This window comes from Schistocerca cancellata, chromosome 11, assembly GCF_023864275.1.
Source record: "Schistocerca cancellata isolate TAMUIC-IGC-003103 chromosome 11, iqSchCanc2.1, whole genome shotgun sequence".
NCBI classification, from domain to species: domain Eukaryota; kingdom Metazoa; phylum Arthropoda; class Insecta; order Orthoptera; family Acrididae; genus Schistocerca; species Schistocerca cancellata.
In genome coordinates this window covers 90,806,868-90,826,255 of record NC_064636.1, presented here as the reverse complement: position 1 = coordinate 90,826,255, position 19,388 = coordinate 90,806,868, and the positions used below count along the sequence as shown (strand labels likewise).

At 44.4% G+C, this 19,388-nt stretch overlaps 1 protein-coding gene across 3 annotated transcripts in view; it reads left to right on the top strand.

Annotated features, from left to right (window-relative positions):
• Nucleotides 1-19,388, top strand: part of LOC126108956 (uncharacterized) — a 251,267-nt gene that overhangs the window by 66,575 nt on the left and 165,304 nt on the right. For all 3 annotated transcript variants that reach the window (XM_049914344.1, XM_049914345.1, XM_049914346.1), the window contains one exon: nucleotides 1,515-1,678. In XM_049914344.1, coding sequence (XP_049770301.1) covers nucleotides 1,515-1,678 — 164 coding nt within the window. The remainder of the gene's footprint in view (nucleotides 1-1,514; nucleotides 1,679-19,388) is intronic.

Sequence of the window (19,388 nt, the reverse complement as noted above, 5' to 3'; positions counted from 1 at the left end):
TACAGTGTTACAGGAGGCCTATGGAGAGTTTGTTCTTTCCTACAGCACAGCTCAAAGGAGGTTTAAAATGTTTAAAAAGGGGAGACAATCAATTTCAAAGGAAGGTGGACCTGGTGCTCCAGTTACTGCTCATACAAAAGAAAACATCAACACCTCTGCAGTCATTGTGAGAGAGGATCAATGAATTACCTTAAGATCACATTCTGAAATACTGAACATTTCATTGGTGCCACCCACACGTCAGTGACAGAAAAATTGCACACGACACGTGTTTGCGCACGACGGGTTTCGAGACTGTCGATTTTCAAACAAAAGGACAGTTGCGTGCAACTTTGCATGCAGTTAACTTGATGTTAGAGGAAGATCCGGAGTTTGTTTCTAGTGTAATCATTGTTGATGAAATTTGGCTACATCATTTTGATCCTGAGAGCAAACAGCAAAGCTCAGTGTGGAAATCTTCTTCATCACCAACCCCGAAAAAAGCAAAAGTGGTTGCTTCTGTTGGGAAAGTTATGGTCATCTCATTCGTTGATATTCGTGGAATGGTGTATCAGCATGTTGTAGCTGCACACATGTCAGTAACTGGACAATACTACAGGGATGTCCTGAAAACATTGCAAGTCCATATCAGGTGCAAAAGACAACATTTCTGTGAAGCAGGCTGGATGCTGCCCCACAATAATGCGCGGTCGCATATTGCCAGTGTTGTTGCTGAATATCTTGAAAAAATCAACGTGAAGTTCATCCCTCACCCTCCCTGTCGTCCGGGTTTAGCCCCGTGTGACTTTTTTCTATTCCCTAACATGAAGAAACGCCTTCGTGCAAGGCGTTATCAAACATCAGAAGCAGTGGTGAAGGCTGCGGAAACGATTTTGAAGGACCTCTCAAAAAATGGTTTTCGGCGTGTATTTGAAGATTGGCAGAACCGCTGGGAAAAAGTGCATCACATTCGTGGGAGACTACTTTGAGAAGGACCATCAAAATTAATGAGGATGAGTAAAAGTATATTCTCAAAAAAAATTATCGTCATTCTTTATTGAACAGCCCTCGTATATATTTGTGTGTTCTGTAAGACATGTCCGAAAGGAGACACACCACATATTACTCGTGGCATTTCGCCGATTCCCATAAGAGTTTGACCCTTGTGTGCATCTGCATTGAAAAGAGCATTGGTTGTCCTCACCTGAATTCTGACTTGTCTGAAAGAACAGGTACCACATATATACAATTAAGGCAAGATGGTCAATAATCTCTTGTATAAGTGGCACTGCATTAGTAGTGAGCAGATAAGTGGAGAATTTGCATCTGATGGGAGGTGTGCTAGGGTTATCCATGCAGTTACAATGACCACTGTGTCTGAATGGCTTTGTAAGTGTTTGTAAGTAAATTTCTCTCTTGCGTTTCTTATTTTCTTTGTCTTTCAATGCCTATCAGATACTGAAGTCGTGACCTACATGTATTGCACCGTACTTTGTTGAAAATTAACATTACGTACCAACTATTTGTTTGTGCAGGCGCATCTCGTTGCGTGAGATCTATAGATACACCAGGAAGAACTTCCCGTGTGTCAGGTTTCGGGACAACTGGCAGAATTCCATCAGGCACATCCTGTCCATCAGCCCACTCTTCGTGAAGACGCAGCGCACACCCGAGCGCAATGCCCACTTCTGGTCAGTCGGTGAGTCTGCTGCCTCTATCCGTATTGTGCTCCACGAAGGCAAGATAAGAACGTGGGCGATGTCAAAAAATCAAGAAATATATTAATTTGAATTATCTTACGTTGCACCATCACCTTGTAATCTTACAGTTCCACACTTCACTATTAAAATTCTCTGTCTTTGACTCAAAGTCTTGTCTAGGGTTACATTCTTGCAGATGAAATATTATAACATTCTGGGTTCCTGAAGACAAAATAACTGATGAAAGATTTGCGTGTTGTTATGAATATCTTTTTATTTTATCCCATTCTTGTAAATCACACTTACTTTACAATTTTCATTTCTATCACACCAAAACTTACATTGTTGTTGACAAGTTTAGCAAAATACGTGCATTTCCGTTAGAGGCTTGCCCCACCACTACTTACATTCTGCAGGTCTCACATTATTCCAAAGAGATTTACAAAGCAAAAGAATTTACAAATTTTCTTTGCCAAAGAAGAACCTTTGCTCAAATATACAATTTTTTTGTAAATCGAGCTAAAAATAAATTTAATAATTAGTGTTAGATTGTGCAATTAATAATATGAATTTTAAGTATGCCACAAATTTTGCAGTGTCAGTTGTTTTTAAAAGAAGAGCAATACTAACTGTTAGTACATATCGATTGTAACACATTAATTTCTTTTTATACATTTTTGCCTGAAATGTAGTACATTGTATACAAAATCATATAATTCTTTTAGTGAAACAGCAGAGATAATTTTAAGCTAAGCAAGAATCGATAATATACATGGTATCTGTTATTTCTATATATATAAAAAAAAGGTAATGTTAGAGGAGGGTGACCCATTACAACCTCCAAAGTAATCCCTTCAGGAGAGAAACCCTGATCCAGATGTTTCTGTCACTTTCGAAATCCCTCCTGGAAGTCACTCAATTAACATGCTTAGTACCTTACACAATTCCACAGCCAATGTCATCCACTATATCAAATCTTGCTCATCCAACTTGGTTTTTTACGTCAACTTCTACTATCTATTCCACAAGCCAATGTATGGTGCATGTGCAGAGGGTACCCTGTACTACTAGTAGTCATTTCCTTTCCTATTCCAATTGAAAATAGAGCTGGGAAAAACATTTATCTATACATCTCTATACAAGCCCTAATTTCTGTGATATTATTACCATCACCACCTTTACGCGAAATGTAAGTTGGCAGCAGTAGACTCATTCTGTAGTCAGCTGCGAATGCCGGTTCTCTAAATTTCCTCGATAGTGTTACTCAAAAAGACGATGGCCTTTCCATTTGAGTTCCCGAAGCATCTCTATAGTACTTGGATGTTGTTCAGACCCAACGGTAACTGATCTAGCAGCTCACCTCTGAATTTCATTGAAGTCTTCCTCCAATCTGACCTGGTGAAAAATCCCAAACACTTCACCATTACTCAAGAATGGGTTGCACTAGTATCCTAAATGCAATCTCCTTTACATATGAACCACACTTTCTTAAAATTATCCCAATGAACCAAAATCAGCTATTCGCCTTCTCTACTACAGTCCTTATTTGCTCATTCCATTTCATATCGCTTCACAATGTTACGCCTAGATATTTAATCGACTTACCTGTATCGAGCAGCACACTATTAATGCTGTATCGACACACTGGTTCCCCCTCTCTACACATCTGCATCAATGTACATTTTTCTTCATTTAGAGCCAACTGCCATTCATCACACCAACTAGAAATTTTGACTAAGTTAACTTGTATCCTCCCGCAGTCATTCAATGACGACATCTTCCTGTACACCACTGCATCATCAGCAGCCAGTAACAGGTCGCTTGTCACCACCAAATCATTTGTGTATATAGGTATAATAGTGCTCCTGTCACACTTCCTTGGGGTACACCTCACTGAGGAACACTCGCTGTCAAGGACAACGTATTGTGTTCTGTTACTTAACATGTCTTTGAGCTACTCGCATATCTGTGAATCTATTCGGTATGTTGGTACCTTTGTTAACAGTCTGTTGTGGGGCGTCATGAAAAATACTTTTCGGAAATCTGTGAATATGGACTCTGCCTGCTGGCCTCCATCCACGGTTGAGAAGGGCTTTCTCAGACCGTACTGATTCGTGGATGGAAGCTTTTACTTCTCAAAGAAATTTATTACATTTGAACTGAGAATATGTTCGAGAAGTCTGCAGAAAATTGATGTTAAGACTATTGGTTTGTAATTTTGCAAGTCTGTTCTTTTACCCTTCTTGTATACAGGAGCCACCCGCACTTTTTTTCAGTCACTTTGCACCGTGTGAGAATTTGTGATAACTGCAAGTCAGTGGCTAGAGCCATAGAGTACTCTTTGTAAAAGCAAATTGAGATTCCATCTGGGCCTGATGACTTGATCATTTTCAACTCTTTCAGTTGCTTCTCTATGTCACAGATGTGATGTCAATTCCTATATCCTCTATACGAGAGTCTTTGCAACGCTCAAAAGGCAGTATGTTTGTACGATTCTCCTGCACGAACTGTTTCTTAAGCGTGAAATTTAAAACTTTGGCTTGCCTTTTGCTATCTTCTGCTGCCACACCAGACTGGTCAACAAGTGACTGGATGGAAGCCTTAGACCCACTTAGCAATTTTACAGAAGACCAGAATTTTCTTATGTTCTGGGAAAGTTCTGTCTAAATTTTCTCATTGTTTTTTGAACTGAGGATCTTGGGGAAGAGGAAGATGTCACACAGGGCCAGGTCTGAGGAGCACGACAGGTGGGGGGAACAAATGCCATTTTGTTTTTAGTAAAGAAGTTCCTGAATAATGTGGGCCGTATGCAATCATGCCTTGTTACGGAGTAGCATCCACTCATTCACACACACCTTCTGTGGGTGTACCGTCCTCGTGTCCTGCCTCAAACATATTAAGCCATCACGATAGAAGTATTTCTTAACCTTGCTCGAACAGTCCACAGGTGTACTGCCGGTCCACAGTGTCCGACGGGCACAATATTTTGGCGATCAGACGTGTCGCCATCGTCAAGTGTGCTGACGAACTGAGCTCCTGAGGGCGGGCAACCGTCTTAAATCCCCTCCCCTCACGAGGCGTTCCTTTCTGCAGTCTGCACCCGCGCGTCAGCAGTCGGTGAGACGCTGGCATCGGCTTTTGTGGTGGCATCGGTGTAATTACATTGTCTGCCCTAGTCGCCTGTTCGTTTCCTTTGCTGAGAGTCTTTTCTGGTCCCCATGCCCTGCTGAGGTCGTAGCCGCAATCTCGGTTGACGAGTCCGTCCCCGGTACGAATATCGATAGCCGTTCTAATGACACTGTCCCAGTACTTAGATGTCTGTGCCAGGACCGTGGTATGTCGGTAGTCCATTTCGTGATTTTCGGACAGACAGTGCTCTGCGACTGTCGACTTGTGGGGTACCCGAGTCGTGTTCTCGCAACAATCTCGGATGGTGCGCATTGTCTGTCCAATATAAGTCTTCCCACATTGACACGGAATCTGGTATATGCCAGCCTACTGCAAACCGAGATAGTCTTTGACACTTCCCAATAATGCTCACGTTTTATTTGGTGGCCAAAAGGCAGTTCCTACTCGGTGTTTCCTCAATATTTGTTCTATTTTCCCCAATAGTGCGCCAGTATATGGTATATAGGCAGTAGCTATCTCTGTGTCTGTGACTTCTTCCGTCTCCACATGCTGTACTGTAGAGGTAGGGCGAAGAGCGCGTCTGATCTGCCATTTCCAGTACTCGTTTTTCTGGAATACAGTTTTGAGGTGTTCCAGCTTTTGGAGCAGACTCTCTGCGTCAGATATGGTGTCGCCCTGTGCACCAGTGTTTTTAGCACCCCATTCCTCTGCACAGGGTGGTGTGGCAGCTATCTGCTTGAAAGTACAGGTCGGTGTGTGTTTTCTTCCTGTATACCCCGTGGCCCAGGGTGCCGTATGCTCTTCTTTTGACCATGACATTTATGAATGGTAATCTTCCTTCTGCTTTGGTCTCCATAGTGAATTTGATATTTTGATGTTCGGTTGTATGGAGTTCAGGTGTGTAAGGAAGTCTAGGATCTTGTCCCTTCCATGGGGCCAGACCACAAACGTGTCATCCACACGACGTAGAAAACAAGTAGGTTTCCATTTGGATGACGCCAAAGCTTCCTCCTCAAAGTACTCCGTATAAAATTTGCGACCACAGGCGAGAGTGGGCTCCCCATTGTGACTCCCTCTGTTTGTTCACAGTATTCTCCGTTAAAGAGAAAATACGTGGAGGTCAGAACCTGCTTTGAAAGGTCGGTCGTCTTCTCGTCAAATTTCTGTGCAATAAGCTCAACTGACTCTCGAAGAGGCACCCTGGTGAATAATGAAACGGCATCAAAACTCACCAGGATATCTGAGTCATTCAGCTTGAAGTTGTCGATACGTTTTACGAAATCCACAGAATTACGAATGTGATGAGGGCATTTACCCTCATAAGGACTTAGTAATTCTGTCAGGTATTTGGTCAGCAAGTATGTAGGTGCCCTAATGTTGCTGATAATTGGGTGTAACGGCACCCCTTCTTTGTGGACTTCAGGCAGTCCGTAAAGTCTTGGCGGTACGGGTCCTTGAGGTGTCAATTTATTGGTGACATCCTCTGCTAATTCTGCGTCCTTGAGAAGAGCTATAGTCTCGTTCTCCACCTTCTTTGTGGGGTCAGTGTTGGTCTTCCCCTAAGATTGGTCATTTAGCAGGCTCTGCATCTTCTCAATGTAGTCCTTATGGGAAAGATTGACTGTAGCATTGCCTTTATCAGCTGGTAAGACAACAATCTGAGGTCTCTGTCTCAGGTCTCGAATGGCTACCCTCTCCCTCCTGGTAATATTCGACTCGATCAGTTTAGTTCTCGTCAGAGCACGGCAGGTTTCCTGGCGTACTTCTTCAGCTTTCTTGACCTTATTTCTGGTATTGGTTTTATGGACATTAGGCCGTGGTCCAATGCAGAATTCTGTGCCTAAAATTTCATCTAATACTGGAGACATAATCAGAGGCTGTGATGGCTCAGAAATGAATTACAGTCTCAAATAAGCTAAGCAAGCCAAAGTGAAGTCACCAGACCACTGCCTAAAATCGTGGAGTCACGCCGACATGGGCTACGGACCTTGTATTGGGGAGGAGTTGGTGCTGTTTGTTTTACTTAGCACCAAAGCAGATAACTTGCCTAGTTTTGATCCTTCGTCATGTCTTTTACAGTGATTTCCTGCTTTTGAATTTTGATGGCCTCACTGTACATTCTAACAGAGTAATGATTAGGTTTTTGCAGAAACCACAGTGTCAGAGGAATGAATTTGATGGTTTCCTGGTCCCAGTGTATGATTTAAAATTTGTCCATCTTGCCTAGGTGACAATTGCTGTTGCATACGTTAAGCAAGTTATTCTCTGATGTCTTAAAACACTGCCTTGCCATCCTGTCCTACCTTTTTGTCAGTGTTTGCCATACGGCAAAACAAAAATTACATTTCTACGGGCGGATCTTGTGCAGTACGCACATCTGCTGCTAGAGGTGTATAGTGGAACTCATTGCCAGCTCGGTGCTGCCTGTGTTGTCGACCTGGCCTGTTCTGTTCGTATACAGTTATTGTTTTTGGTAGCACTGTTTGTTCTTGTTTCATTTGTTACTATGACAAGTTTAAGTGAACAGCGTGAAACTGTGAAATTTTGTTTTCTAGTCAGTAAAAATGCTGCTGAACTGTTTTAAGGTTACAGCATACCAGGATGACACTATTGGAAAAACTCAAGTGTACAAATAGTTTGCTCAATTTATGAATGGCGATACGTCGATTGACGACAAACCCGTTCTGGACATCCACCAACTGCCCGAATTGATGAAAGTATCGAAAAAATTTGAGAGCTCGTGCTCACAGACTGTCGACAGACAATTGATCAACTTTCAGAGATTAGCTGGTTATCGTGGAGCTAGGTTCAGCAAATTTTAACGGAAGACATGTGGCAGACAAGAGACTGATTCTTACAACACAACAATGCACTTGCACACGCATCTCTGTTATACAGGTTTTGGCTAAAAAGGGCACCTGCTGCCCCACACACATTACTCACCTGACCAGGCTCCGTGAGACATTTTCTTATTTTCACGCATGAAAAGAAACATGAAAGGACACTGATTTGACAGCATTGGAGAAGTCAAGAAAAAAAAACGAGGAGGCACTGTCAGCCATTTCTAAAGATGACTACAAAAAATGTTTTGAACAGTGGAAGCACTGGTGAAACAAATGAAATGAAGTTGTCATAACTTCTGAATGATCTGGTTTGGATGTTCAAACTGCACGGTTGGCCACAGGGCACGATGGGAATTAATATATGCGTGTACAGTTTGGTTAGCGACGAAGCCCACTTTCATTCGGATGGGTTTGTCAATAAGCAAAATTGGCACATTTGGTGGACTGAGAATCCATATTTCATGATTGAGAAGTCTCTTCAGGAACAACAGGTCACTGTGGTGTTCAATATCCAGTCATAGAATAATTGGTGCGATATTCCTCGACGGCACGGTGGCTACCGCACGGTACGTGAAGGGCTCGGGAGATGATTTTATCCCCATTATCCAAAGTGACCCCGGTTTTGACAAGATGTGGTTCACGCAAGACGGAGCTCGACCCCACTGATGCGGGAGAGTGTCGATGTCCCGGAGAGGAGCACTTTGAGGACTGCATTCTGGCTCTAGGGTACCCAGAGGCCACTGGCACGGGCCTCGATTGGCTGCCATATTCTCCGAATCTGAATACGTGCAACTCCTTTCTGTCGGGCTATATTAAAGACGAGGTGACAGTCATACAGGCCGTCGACAACATTGATGTTCTGGTACTTCAGTGGGTCATGCAGAATTTCGCCATTCGTCTGCACCACATCATTGCCAATGATGGCTAGCATATTGAACATGTTATAATCTAAATCCAAGTATCTCTAGTGATGTTTACATGTTGAATAAAGTGTGTGCTCGCCATAGTTTATAACTAATTTACATTTTTTCCCCATATAGTTCAATAGCTGTCACCCTGGATTTGAAAATATATAACTTTTACGGTTCTGAATACGTGCAACTCCTTTCTGTTGGGCTATATTAAAGACGAGATGACAGTCATACAGTCTGTCGACAACATTGATGTTCTGGTACTTCAGTGGGTCATGCAGAATTTCGCCATTCGTCTGCACCACATCATTGCCAATGATGGCTAGCATATTGAACATGTTATAATCTAAATCCAAGTATCTCTAGTGATGTTTACATGTTGAATAAAGTGTGTGCTCGCCATAGTTTATAACTAATTTACATTTTTTCCCCATATAGTTCAATAGCTGTCACCCTGGATTTGAAAATATTTAACTTTTACAAAATAATTCCAACTTCTGTGGATACCCCTTTGTACATTCCTTTCTTTGTTGAGTTTGTGGAGAACCTTCTCATTCCTTATAAGTCTGCCTAATCTTTAACATCCTTCTGTAGCATCACATCTCAAATGATTCGATTCACTTCTTTTCCGAATTTTCCACAGTTCAAATTTCGCTACCATACAATGTTGTGTTCGAAACATACATTCCCAGAAATTTCTTTACACATCTGACGCTAATAGACTACTTTTGGCCAGGAATACCCTCATCATCTGTGCTAGTGTACTTTTTGTGCACCTTGCTATGTCTATCACGTGGTATTTCACTTCTACCTATACTTAATTCCAATGCATTACGTGCCCAGTCAATCAGTCTACAAGTTTGAATTTAAATAATTTTACTTTCTAGTTGTCTTTTGCATACACTTCACACAAGATTAAGCTACTTACAGTGGGTTTATAACTTAGTTGTCTTAAATATCATTTTCTCCAAAGAGGAAAGCCAAATCCTTGAGTCTGCCCTCCAATGTTGTGGAGATTTGAGGCCTGCTTGTAATCAATTTTAAAAAAGAAATTTGTCCACTGCCGTTAGTAGCTGTAAGTTCTGTTTTATCCACTAGAGATGATTAGTGACAGGCACCTTCTTAGAGTAACCTCGATATGGGGGGAACATAATGTGGATTGTGGTTTAGATGAAATGAAACAGGCTAGAAATTGGCTTTCAGCAGAATTGAACTTATTTCAGACTGCCAGAATTGTTTTTATCGTCCATTTAAAAGCCTGGGTAGTTTTGCCAACTGAAGTGGCGTGCTTGTGACTGGATGCCAAAGGGAATCCAATGAAAGTTAGTGCAGGGTTGGAGAAGTGAATGCTGCCTTAATTTATATCAGATGCCCACTGAAAAATTTAGTCAACTAAGCCCACAAAATATTATGTCTGAGTTCTACAATTATAAGGGGACCCACGACACGATGTTCCGATTTTTTTTTATTTTAATTTTTTGTGATGTGGGTCTCTCAGCTACATCAGTTATAGTAAACGCATAAATTTGACTGAGGTCCTGGCATGTTCTTGTTGGTCTGAAGGCAATCCCCAAGTAAGCTGCAGCTGAATGTTGGAACTGGAAAGGCAGTAGCTTATTGTAAAGAGGTCGTTTTCTTCCAGTTGAGGTTGTTCTTTATTAAAAGTTTAAGTGCTGCTTTTTTCTTCTATTTACACACACACACTACTGGGGAGAAGCTGTGGTTCTGCTACAAATGTACACTTCTGTCGATAGCTGAAATTTATTCACAAATCGCATGTGATCAGGAGCATATGTGATGTGCAAAGAAGTTTTTAATTTTTTCACAAGCTTTCATCACCAACACAAATGCAAATTAATGAGTGTTGTTGTATGAATTACTACTAGGTATTTCCTTGATGGAGCTCCTCTTTTATTAACCTGGTTGTCGAAAGACCCACTTTTGTATGTTAGTGGAGAAAAATTGTTGTTCCAAAATAATTAAAAAATATTCCATAATATTTATACAGGGATAAATGTAAGTTTTAATTGTCACCTTGTAAAATAGTTACATAATTAATTTCTGTTAGTATGCCACTACAGGTCTGCAGTTCTAGTTTGCCTCAAAATTTCCACATCACATTTCTGTAGCATAACACTAGAGGAACTGAAACAAAATAGCCCTACTCCCCATAGTCAAGTATCTGGTAGTGAGTCATTCTGTGCATTTGAAGGGAACAGTGCTGCTACAATCTGTGCTGAGCTGGCAGACACACACAGATACACACAAACACACGTCCATCCATCTGCACATATACAGACACAAGCAGACATAAGTAAAGGCAAAGAGTTTGGGCAGAGATGTCAGTCGAGGCGGAAGTACAGAGGCAAAGATGTTGTCGAATGACAGGTGAGGTACGAGCGGCGGCAACTTGAAATTAGCGGAGGTTGAGGCCTGGTGGGTAACAGAAAGAGAGGATATATTGAAGGGCAAGTTCCCATCTCCGGAGTTCTGATAGGTTGGTGTCAGTGGGAAGTATCCAGATAACCCGGACGGTGTAACACTGTGCCAAGATGTGCTGGCCGTGCACCAAGGCATGTTTAGCCACAGGGTGATCCTCATTACCAACAAACACTGTCTGCCTGTGTCCATTCATGCGAATGGACAGTTTGTTGCTGGTCATTCCCACATAGAAAGCTTCACAGTGTAGGCAGGTCAGTTGGTAAATCACGTGGGTGCTTTCACACGTGGCTCAGCCTTTGATCGTGTACACCTTTCGGGTTACAGGACTGGAGTAGGTGGTTGTGGGAGGGTGCACAGGACGGGTTTTACACCGGGGGCGGTTACAAGGGTAGGAGCCAGAGGGTAGGGAAGGCAGTTTGGGGATTTCATAGGGATGAACTGAGAGGTTACAAAGGTTAGGTGAATGGCGGAAAGACACTCTTGGTGGAGTGGGGAGGATTTCGTGAAGGATGGATCTCATTTCAGGGCAGGAAAGTGTCCTGTCACAAGTGGGGCACTTTTGGGGTTCTTCTGTGGGAGGTTCTGGGTTTGAGGAGATGAGGAAGTGGCTCTGGTTATTTGCTTCTGTACCAGGTCGGGAGGGTAGTTGCAGGATGCGAAAGCTGTTTTCAGGTTGTTGGTGTAATGGTTCAGGGATTCCGGACTGGAGCAGATTCGTTTGCCACAAAGACCTAGGCTGTAGGGGAGGGACTGTTTGTTATGGAATGGGTGGCAGCTGTCATAATGGAGGTACTGTTGCTTGTTATTGTGTTTGATGTGGACGGATGTGTGAAGCTGGCCATTGGACAGATGGAGGTCAACATCGAGGAAAGTGGCATGGGATTTGGAGTAGGACCAGGTGAATCTGATGGAAGGAGATACTCCGCTTTACCATAGGAGTTGAGGTTGGTGAGGAAATTCTGGAGTTCTTCTTCATTGTGAGTCCAGATCATGAATATGTCATCAATAAATCTGTACCAAACTTAGGGTTGGCAGGCCTGGGTAACCAAGAAGGCTTCCTCATATATATATATACACACACAGAAAGAAAGTGCTGGCAGGTCGATAGACACACAAACATACACACAAAATTTTAGCTTTCGCAACCAACGGCTGGTTTGTCAGGAGAGAGGGAAGCAGAGGGAAAGACGAAAGGATGTGGGTTTTAAGGGTGAGGGTAAGGAGTCATTCCAATCCCGGGAGCGGAAAGACTTACCTTAGGGGGAAAAAAGGACGGGTATACACTCGCACACACACACATATCCATCCACACATATACAGACACAAGCAGACATATTTAAAGACAAAGAGTTTGGGCAGAGATGTCAGTCGAGGCAGAAGTGCAGAGGCAAAGATGTTGTTGAATGACAGGTGAGGTATGAGTGGCGGCAACTTGAAATTAGCGGAGATTGAGGCCTGGTGGATAACGGGAAGAGAGGATATGTTGAAGAGCAAGTTCCCATCTCCGGAGTTCGGATAGTCCATTCGCATGAATGGACACAGGCAGACAGTGTTTGTTGGTAATGAGGATCACCCTGTGGCTAAACATGCCTTGGTGCACGACCAGCACATCTTGGCGCAGTGTTACACCGTCCGGGTTATCTGGATACTTCCTACTAACGTCCATTCGCATGAATGGACACAGGCAGACAGTGTTTGTTGGTAATGAGGATCACCTTGTGGCTAAACATGCCTTGGTGCACGACCAGCACATCTTGGCGCAGTGTTACACCGTCCGGGTTATCTGGATACTTCCTACTAACGTGAAAGCACCCACGTGATCTACCAACTGACCTGCCTACACTGTGATGCATTCTATGTGGGAATGACCAGCAACAAACTGTCCATTCGCATGAATGGACACAGGCAGACAGTGTTTGTTGGTAATGAGGATCACCCTGTGGCTAAACATGCCTTGGTGCACGACCAGCACATCTTGGCGCAGTGTTACACCATCCGGGTTATCAGGATACTTCCTACTAACGTGAAAGCACCCACGTGATCTACCAACTGACCTGCCTACACTGTGATGCATTCTGTGTGGGAATGACCAGCAACAAACTGTCCATTCACATGGATGGACACAGGCAGACAGTGTTTGTTGGTAATGAGGATCACCCTGTGGCTAAACATGCCTTGGTGCACGACCAGCACATCTTGGCGCAGTGTTACACCGTCCGGGTTATCTGGATACTTCCTACTAACGTCCATTCGCATGAATGGACACAGGCAGACAGTGTTTGTTGGTAATGAGGATCACCTTGTGGCTAAACATGCCTTGGTGCACGACCAGCACATCTTGGCGCAGTGTTACACCGTCCGGGTTATCTGGATACTTCCTACTAACGTGAAAGCACCCATGTGATCTACCAACTGACCTGCCTACACTGTGATGCATTCTATGTGGGAATGACCAGCAACAAACTGTCCATTCGCATGAATGGACACAGGCAGACAGTGTTTGTTGGTAATGAGGATCACCCTGTTGCTAAACATGCCTTGGTGCACGACCAGCACATCTTGGCGCAGTGTTACACCGTCCGGGTTATCTGGATACTTCCTACTAACGTGAAAGCACCCACGTGATCTACCAACTGACCTGCCTACACTGTGATGCATTCTGTGTGGGAATGACCAGCAACAAACTGTCCATTCGCATGAATGGACACAGGCAGACAGTGTTTGTTGGTAATGAGGATCACCCTGTGGCTAAACATGCCTTGGTGCACGACCAGCACATCTTGGCGCAGTGTTACACCGTCCGGGTTATCTGGATACTTCCTACTAACACAACCTATCCGAACTCCGGAGATGGGAACTTGCTCTTCAATATATCCTCTCTTCCCGTTATCCACCAGGCCTCAATCTCCGCTAATTTCAAGTTGCCGCCAGTCATACCTCACCTGTCATTCAACAACATCTTTGCCTCTGCACTTCTGCCTCGACTGACATCTCTGCCCAAACTCTTGTCTTTAAATATGTCTACTTGTGTCTGTAAGGTAATGAGGAAAGATGTTTTAGGTAGGGTGGCAGGTGATCGGCGTGAAAGGAAGTGCTCCATCGCAGCGAGGCCCTGGACGTGCAGGATATTTGTGTATAAGGAAGTGGCATCAATGGTTACAAGGATGGTTTCTGGGGGTAACGGATTGGGTAAGGATTCCAGGCGTTCGAGAAAGTGGTTGGTGTCTTTGATGAAGGATGGGAGACTGCATGTAATGGGTTGAAGGTGTTGATCTACGTAGGCAGAGATACGTTCTGTGGGGGCTTGGTAACCAGTTACAATGGGGCGGCCGGGATGATTGGGTTTGTGAATTTTAGGAAGAAGGTAGAAGGTAGGGGTGTGGGGTGTCGGTGGTGTCAGGAGGTTGATGGAGTCAGGTGAAAGGTTTTGTAGGGGGCCTAAGGTTCTGAGGATTCCTTGAAGCTCTGCCTGGACATCAGGAATGGGATTACCTTGGCAAACTTTGTATGTGGTGTTGTCTGAAAGCTGACGCAGTCCCTCAGCCACATACTCCCGACCATCAAGTACCACGGTCGTGGAACCCTTGTCCGCCGGAAGAATGACGATGGACCGGTCAGCCTTCAGATCACGGATAGCCTGGGCTTCACGGATAGCCTGGGCTTCAGCAGTGATGATGTTGGGAGTAGGATTAAGGTTTTTTAAGAAGGATTGAGAGGCAAGGCTGGAAGTCAGAAATTCCTGGAAGGTTTGGAGAGGGTGATTTTGAGGAAGAGGAGGTGGGTCCCGCTGTGACGGAGGACGGAACTGTTCCAGGCAGGGTTCAATTTGGATAGTGTCTTGGGGAGTTGGATCATTAGGGGTAGGATTAGGATCATTTTTCTTCGTGGCAAAGTGATACTTCCAGCAGAGAGTACGAGTGTAGGACAGTAAATCTTTGACGAGGGCTGTTTGGTTGAATCTGGGAGTGGGGCTGAAGGTGAGGCCTTTGGATAGGACAGAGGTTTCGGATTGGGAGAGAGGTTTGGAGGAAAGGTTAACTACTGAATTAGGGTGTTGTGGTGCCAGATTGTGTTGATCGGAATTTTGAGGTTTTGGAGGGAGTGGAGCTGGAAGTGGGAGATTGAGTAGATGGGAGAGACTGGGTTTGTGTGCAATGAGAGGTGGTTGAGGTTTGCTGGAAAGGTTGTGAAGGGTGAGAAATGAATTTCTATCTTTCTTTTTCATTTCAACCTCATGTTAAACTTTCCACCTTCTAATACCATGTCACCCTCACAACACCCCCACAATGACCCCATTAAGTTTTATTTACATTCCCTCCGCAAACATGCCTTCACCCTAGCCAGATTACGCTCACATATTTTATTTTCTCAGGCTTGTCTGAAATTTGGCATAACCCCCAAAGGCCTCACACTTAAAGTTCCCATCTCTGGCTGCAACCCTTCTTTCCATCAGTCCCTATACCAGTTCCAAACTGAACAATCCATTGCCCTCACCCACCTAATCCTTCACCTACACATCAACTCAGCCAATGAACACACCTGTCAACTCCTATCCTTAATAAAAGTCCTCAATCTTTCCTCTCCCACATCCACACTGGCTATTCAGAGCATCCTCCTACAGGCCAACCGCCAATTAGAACAGCATGCCACCCTTCACCTCAAAAAACTATCCAATCTCCTGGTTTCCCACCTCCGGAAAGGCAACTCACTCACCCTTCACAACCTTTCCAGCAAACCTCAACCTCCTCTCATTGCACACAAACCCAGTCTCTCCCATCTACTCAATCTCCCACTTCCAGCTCCACTCCCTCCAAAACCTCAAAATTCCAATCAACACAATCTGGAACCACAACACCCCAATTCAGTAGTTAACCTTTCCTCCAAACCTCTCTCCCAATCCGAAACCTCTGTCCTATCCAAAGGCCTCACCTTCAGCCCCACTCCCAGATTTAACCAAACAGCCCTCGTCAAAGATTTACTGTCCTACACCCGTACTCTCTGCTGGAAATATCACTTTGCCACGAAGAAAAATGATCCTACTCCTACTCCTAATGATCCAACTCCCCAAGACACTATCCAAATTGAACCATGCCTGGAACAGTTCCGTCCTCCGTCACAGCGGGACCCACCTCCTCTTCCTCAAAATCACCCTCTCCTAACCTTCCAGGAATTTCTGACTTCCAGCCTTGCCTCTCAATCCTTCTTAAAAAACCTACTCCCAACATCACCACTGCTGAAGCCCAGGCTATCCGTGATCTGAAGGCTGACCAATCCATCGTCATTCTTCCGGCGGACAAGGGTTCCACGACTGTGGTACTTGATCGTCGGGAGTATGTGGCTGAGGGACTGTGTCAGCTTTCAGACAACACTACTTACAAAGTTTGCCAAGGTAATCCCATTCCTTATGTCCAGGCGGAGCTTCAAGGAATCCTCAGAACCTTAGGCCCCCTACAAAACCTTTCACCTGACTCCATCAACCTCCTGACCCCACCAACACCCCGCACCCCTACCTTCTACCTTCTTCCCAAAATTCACAAACCCAATCATCCCGGCCGCCCCATTGTAGCTGGTTACCAAGCCCCCACAGAACATATCTCTGCCTACGTAGATCAACACCTTCAACCCATTACATGCAGTCTCCCATCCTTCATCAAAGACACCAACCACTTTCTCGAACGCCTGGAATCCTTACCCAATCCGTTACCCCCAGAAACCATCCTTGTAACCATTGATGCCACTTCCTTATACACAAATATCCCGCACGTCCAGGGCCTCGCTGCGATGGAGCACTTCCTTTCACGCCGATCACCTGCCACCCTACCTAAAACATCTTTCCTCATTACCTTAGCCAGCTTCATCCTGACCCACAACTTCTTCACTTTTGAAAACCAGACATACCAACAATTAAAGGGAACAGCCATGTGTACCAGGATGGCCCCCTCGTACGCCAACCTATTCATGGCTCGCTTAGAGGAAGCCTTCTTGGTTACCCAGGCCTGCCAACCCAAAGTTTGGTACAGATTTATTGATGACATCTTCATGATCTGGACTCACAGTGAAGAAGAACTCCAGAATTTCCTCTCCAACCTCAACTCCTTTGGTTCCATCAGATTCACCTGGTCCTACTCCAAATCCCATGCCACTTTCCTTGATGTTGACCTTCACCTGTCCAATGGCCAGCTTCACACGTCCGTCCACATCAAACCCACCAACAAGCAACAGTACCTCCATTACGACAGCTGCCACCCATTCCACATCAAACGGTCCCTTCCCTACAGCCTAGGTCTTCGTGGCAAACGAATCTGCTCCAGTCCAGAATCCCTGAAGCATTACACCAACAACCTGATAACAGCTTTCGCATCCCGCAACTACCCTCCCGACCTGGTGCAGAAGCAAATAACCAGAGCCACTTCCTCATCCTCTCAAACCCAGAACCTCTCACAGAAGAACCACAAAAGTGCCCCACTTGTGACAGGATACTTTCCGGGACTGGATCAGATTCTGAATGTGGCTCTCCAGCAGGGATACGACTTCCTCAAATCCTGCCCTGAAATGAGATCCATCCTTCATGAAATCCTCCCCACTCCACCAAGAGTGTCTTTCCGCCGTCCACCTAACCTCGTAACCTCTTAGTTCATCCCTATGAAATCCCCAAACCACCTTCCCTACCCTCTGGCTCCTACCCTTGTAACCGCCCCCGGTGTAAAACCTGTCCCATGCACCCTCCCACCACCACCTACTCCAGTCCTGTAACCCGGAAGGTGTACACAATCAAAGGCAGAGCCACGTGTGAAAGCACCCACGTGATCTACCAACTGACCTGCCTACACTGTGATGCATTCTATGTGGGAATGACCAGCAACAAACTGTCCATTCGCATGAATGGACACAGGCAGACAGTGTTTGTTGGTAATGAGGATCACCCTGTGGCTAAACATGCCTTGGTGCACGACCAGCACATCTTGGCGCAGTGTTACACCATCCGGGTTATCTGGATACTTCCTACTAACACCAACCTATCCGAACTCCGGAGATGGGAACTTGCTCTTCAATATATCCTCTCTTTCTGTTACCCACCAGGCCTCAACCTCCGCTAATTTCAAGTTGCCGCCGCTCGTACCTCACCTGTCATTCGACAACATCTTTGCCTCTGTACTTCCGCCTCGACTGACATCTCTGCCCAAACTCTTTGTCTTTAAATATGTCTGCTTGTGTCTGCATATGTGTGGATGGATATGTGTGTATGTGCGAGTGTATACCTGTCCTTTTTTCCCCCTAAGGTAAGTCTTTCCGCTCCCGGGACTGGAATGACTCCTTACCCTCTCCCTTAAAACCCACATCCTTTCGTCTTTCCCTCTCCTTCCCTCTTTCCTGATGAGGCAACAGTTTGTTGCGAAAGCTTGAATTTTGTGTGTATGTTTGTGTTCGTTTGTGTGTCTGTCGACCTGCCAGCACTTTCATTTGGTAAGTCACATCATCTTTGTTTTTAGGTATATTTTTCCTTCGTGGAATGTTTCCTTCATATATATATATTCTTTTCAAATATATTTTTCCCACGTGGAATGTTTCCCTCTAAAATATATATATATATATATATATATATATATATATATATATATATATATATATATATATATATATATATATATATATATATATATATATATATATATATTTTAGAGGGAAACATTCCACGTGGGAAAAATATATTTGAAAAGAAAGATGATGAGACTTACCCAACAAAAGCGCTGGCAGGTCGATAGACACACAAACAAACACAAACATACACACAAAATTCAAGCTTTCGCAACAAACTGTTGCCTCATCAGGAAAGAGGGAAGGAGAGGGAAAGACGAAAGGATGTGGGTTTTAAGGGAGAGGGTAAGGGGTCATTCCAGTCCCGGGAGCGGACAGACTAACCTTAGGGGGAAAAAAGGACGGGTATACACTCGCACACACACACATATCCATCCACACATATATATATATATATATGAGAGATCGCTATCTGGACGTACATCTTTTGCGGGCTTAAGAAGATAAAGCTGGAACCCATTATTCCAAAGAATCCTACACTACATCACAGTGTTGCAGTTAAGGTCATAGTGGAAAAGGAAAAAAAGTCATGGATCGGTTTTCAACACCTCGAATGACATTTTGAATGTGACAGAGGTTGCGTCCAGATGGGTCTGCAACTATTCGCATCTGTTTGGAAAGCGAACCGAACTGAATTGAGGCCGCAGCAGAGATCTCGAGGAGCAGTATTCACACGACTCGTTTAGCTCCCTGTATTAACCTGACATTGCTGCAACTCCTCTCTTGTTGCTGATGTCGGATTAATGCACGATACTCCGCTTTACCGACAGGCCACACCGTGTCGTTTT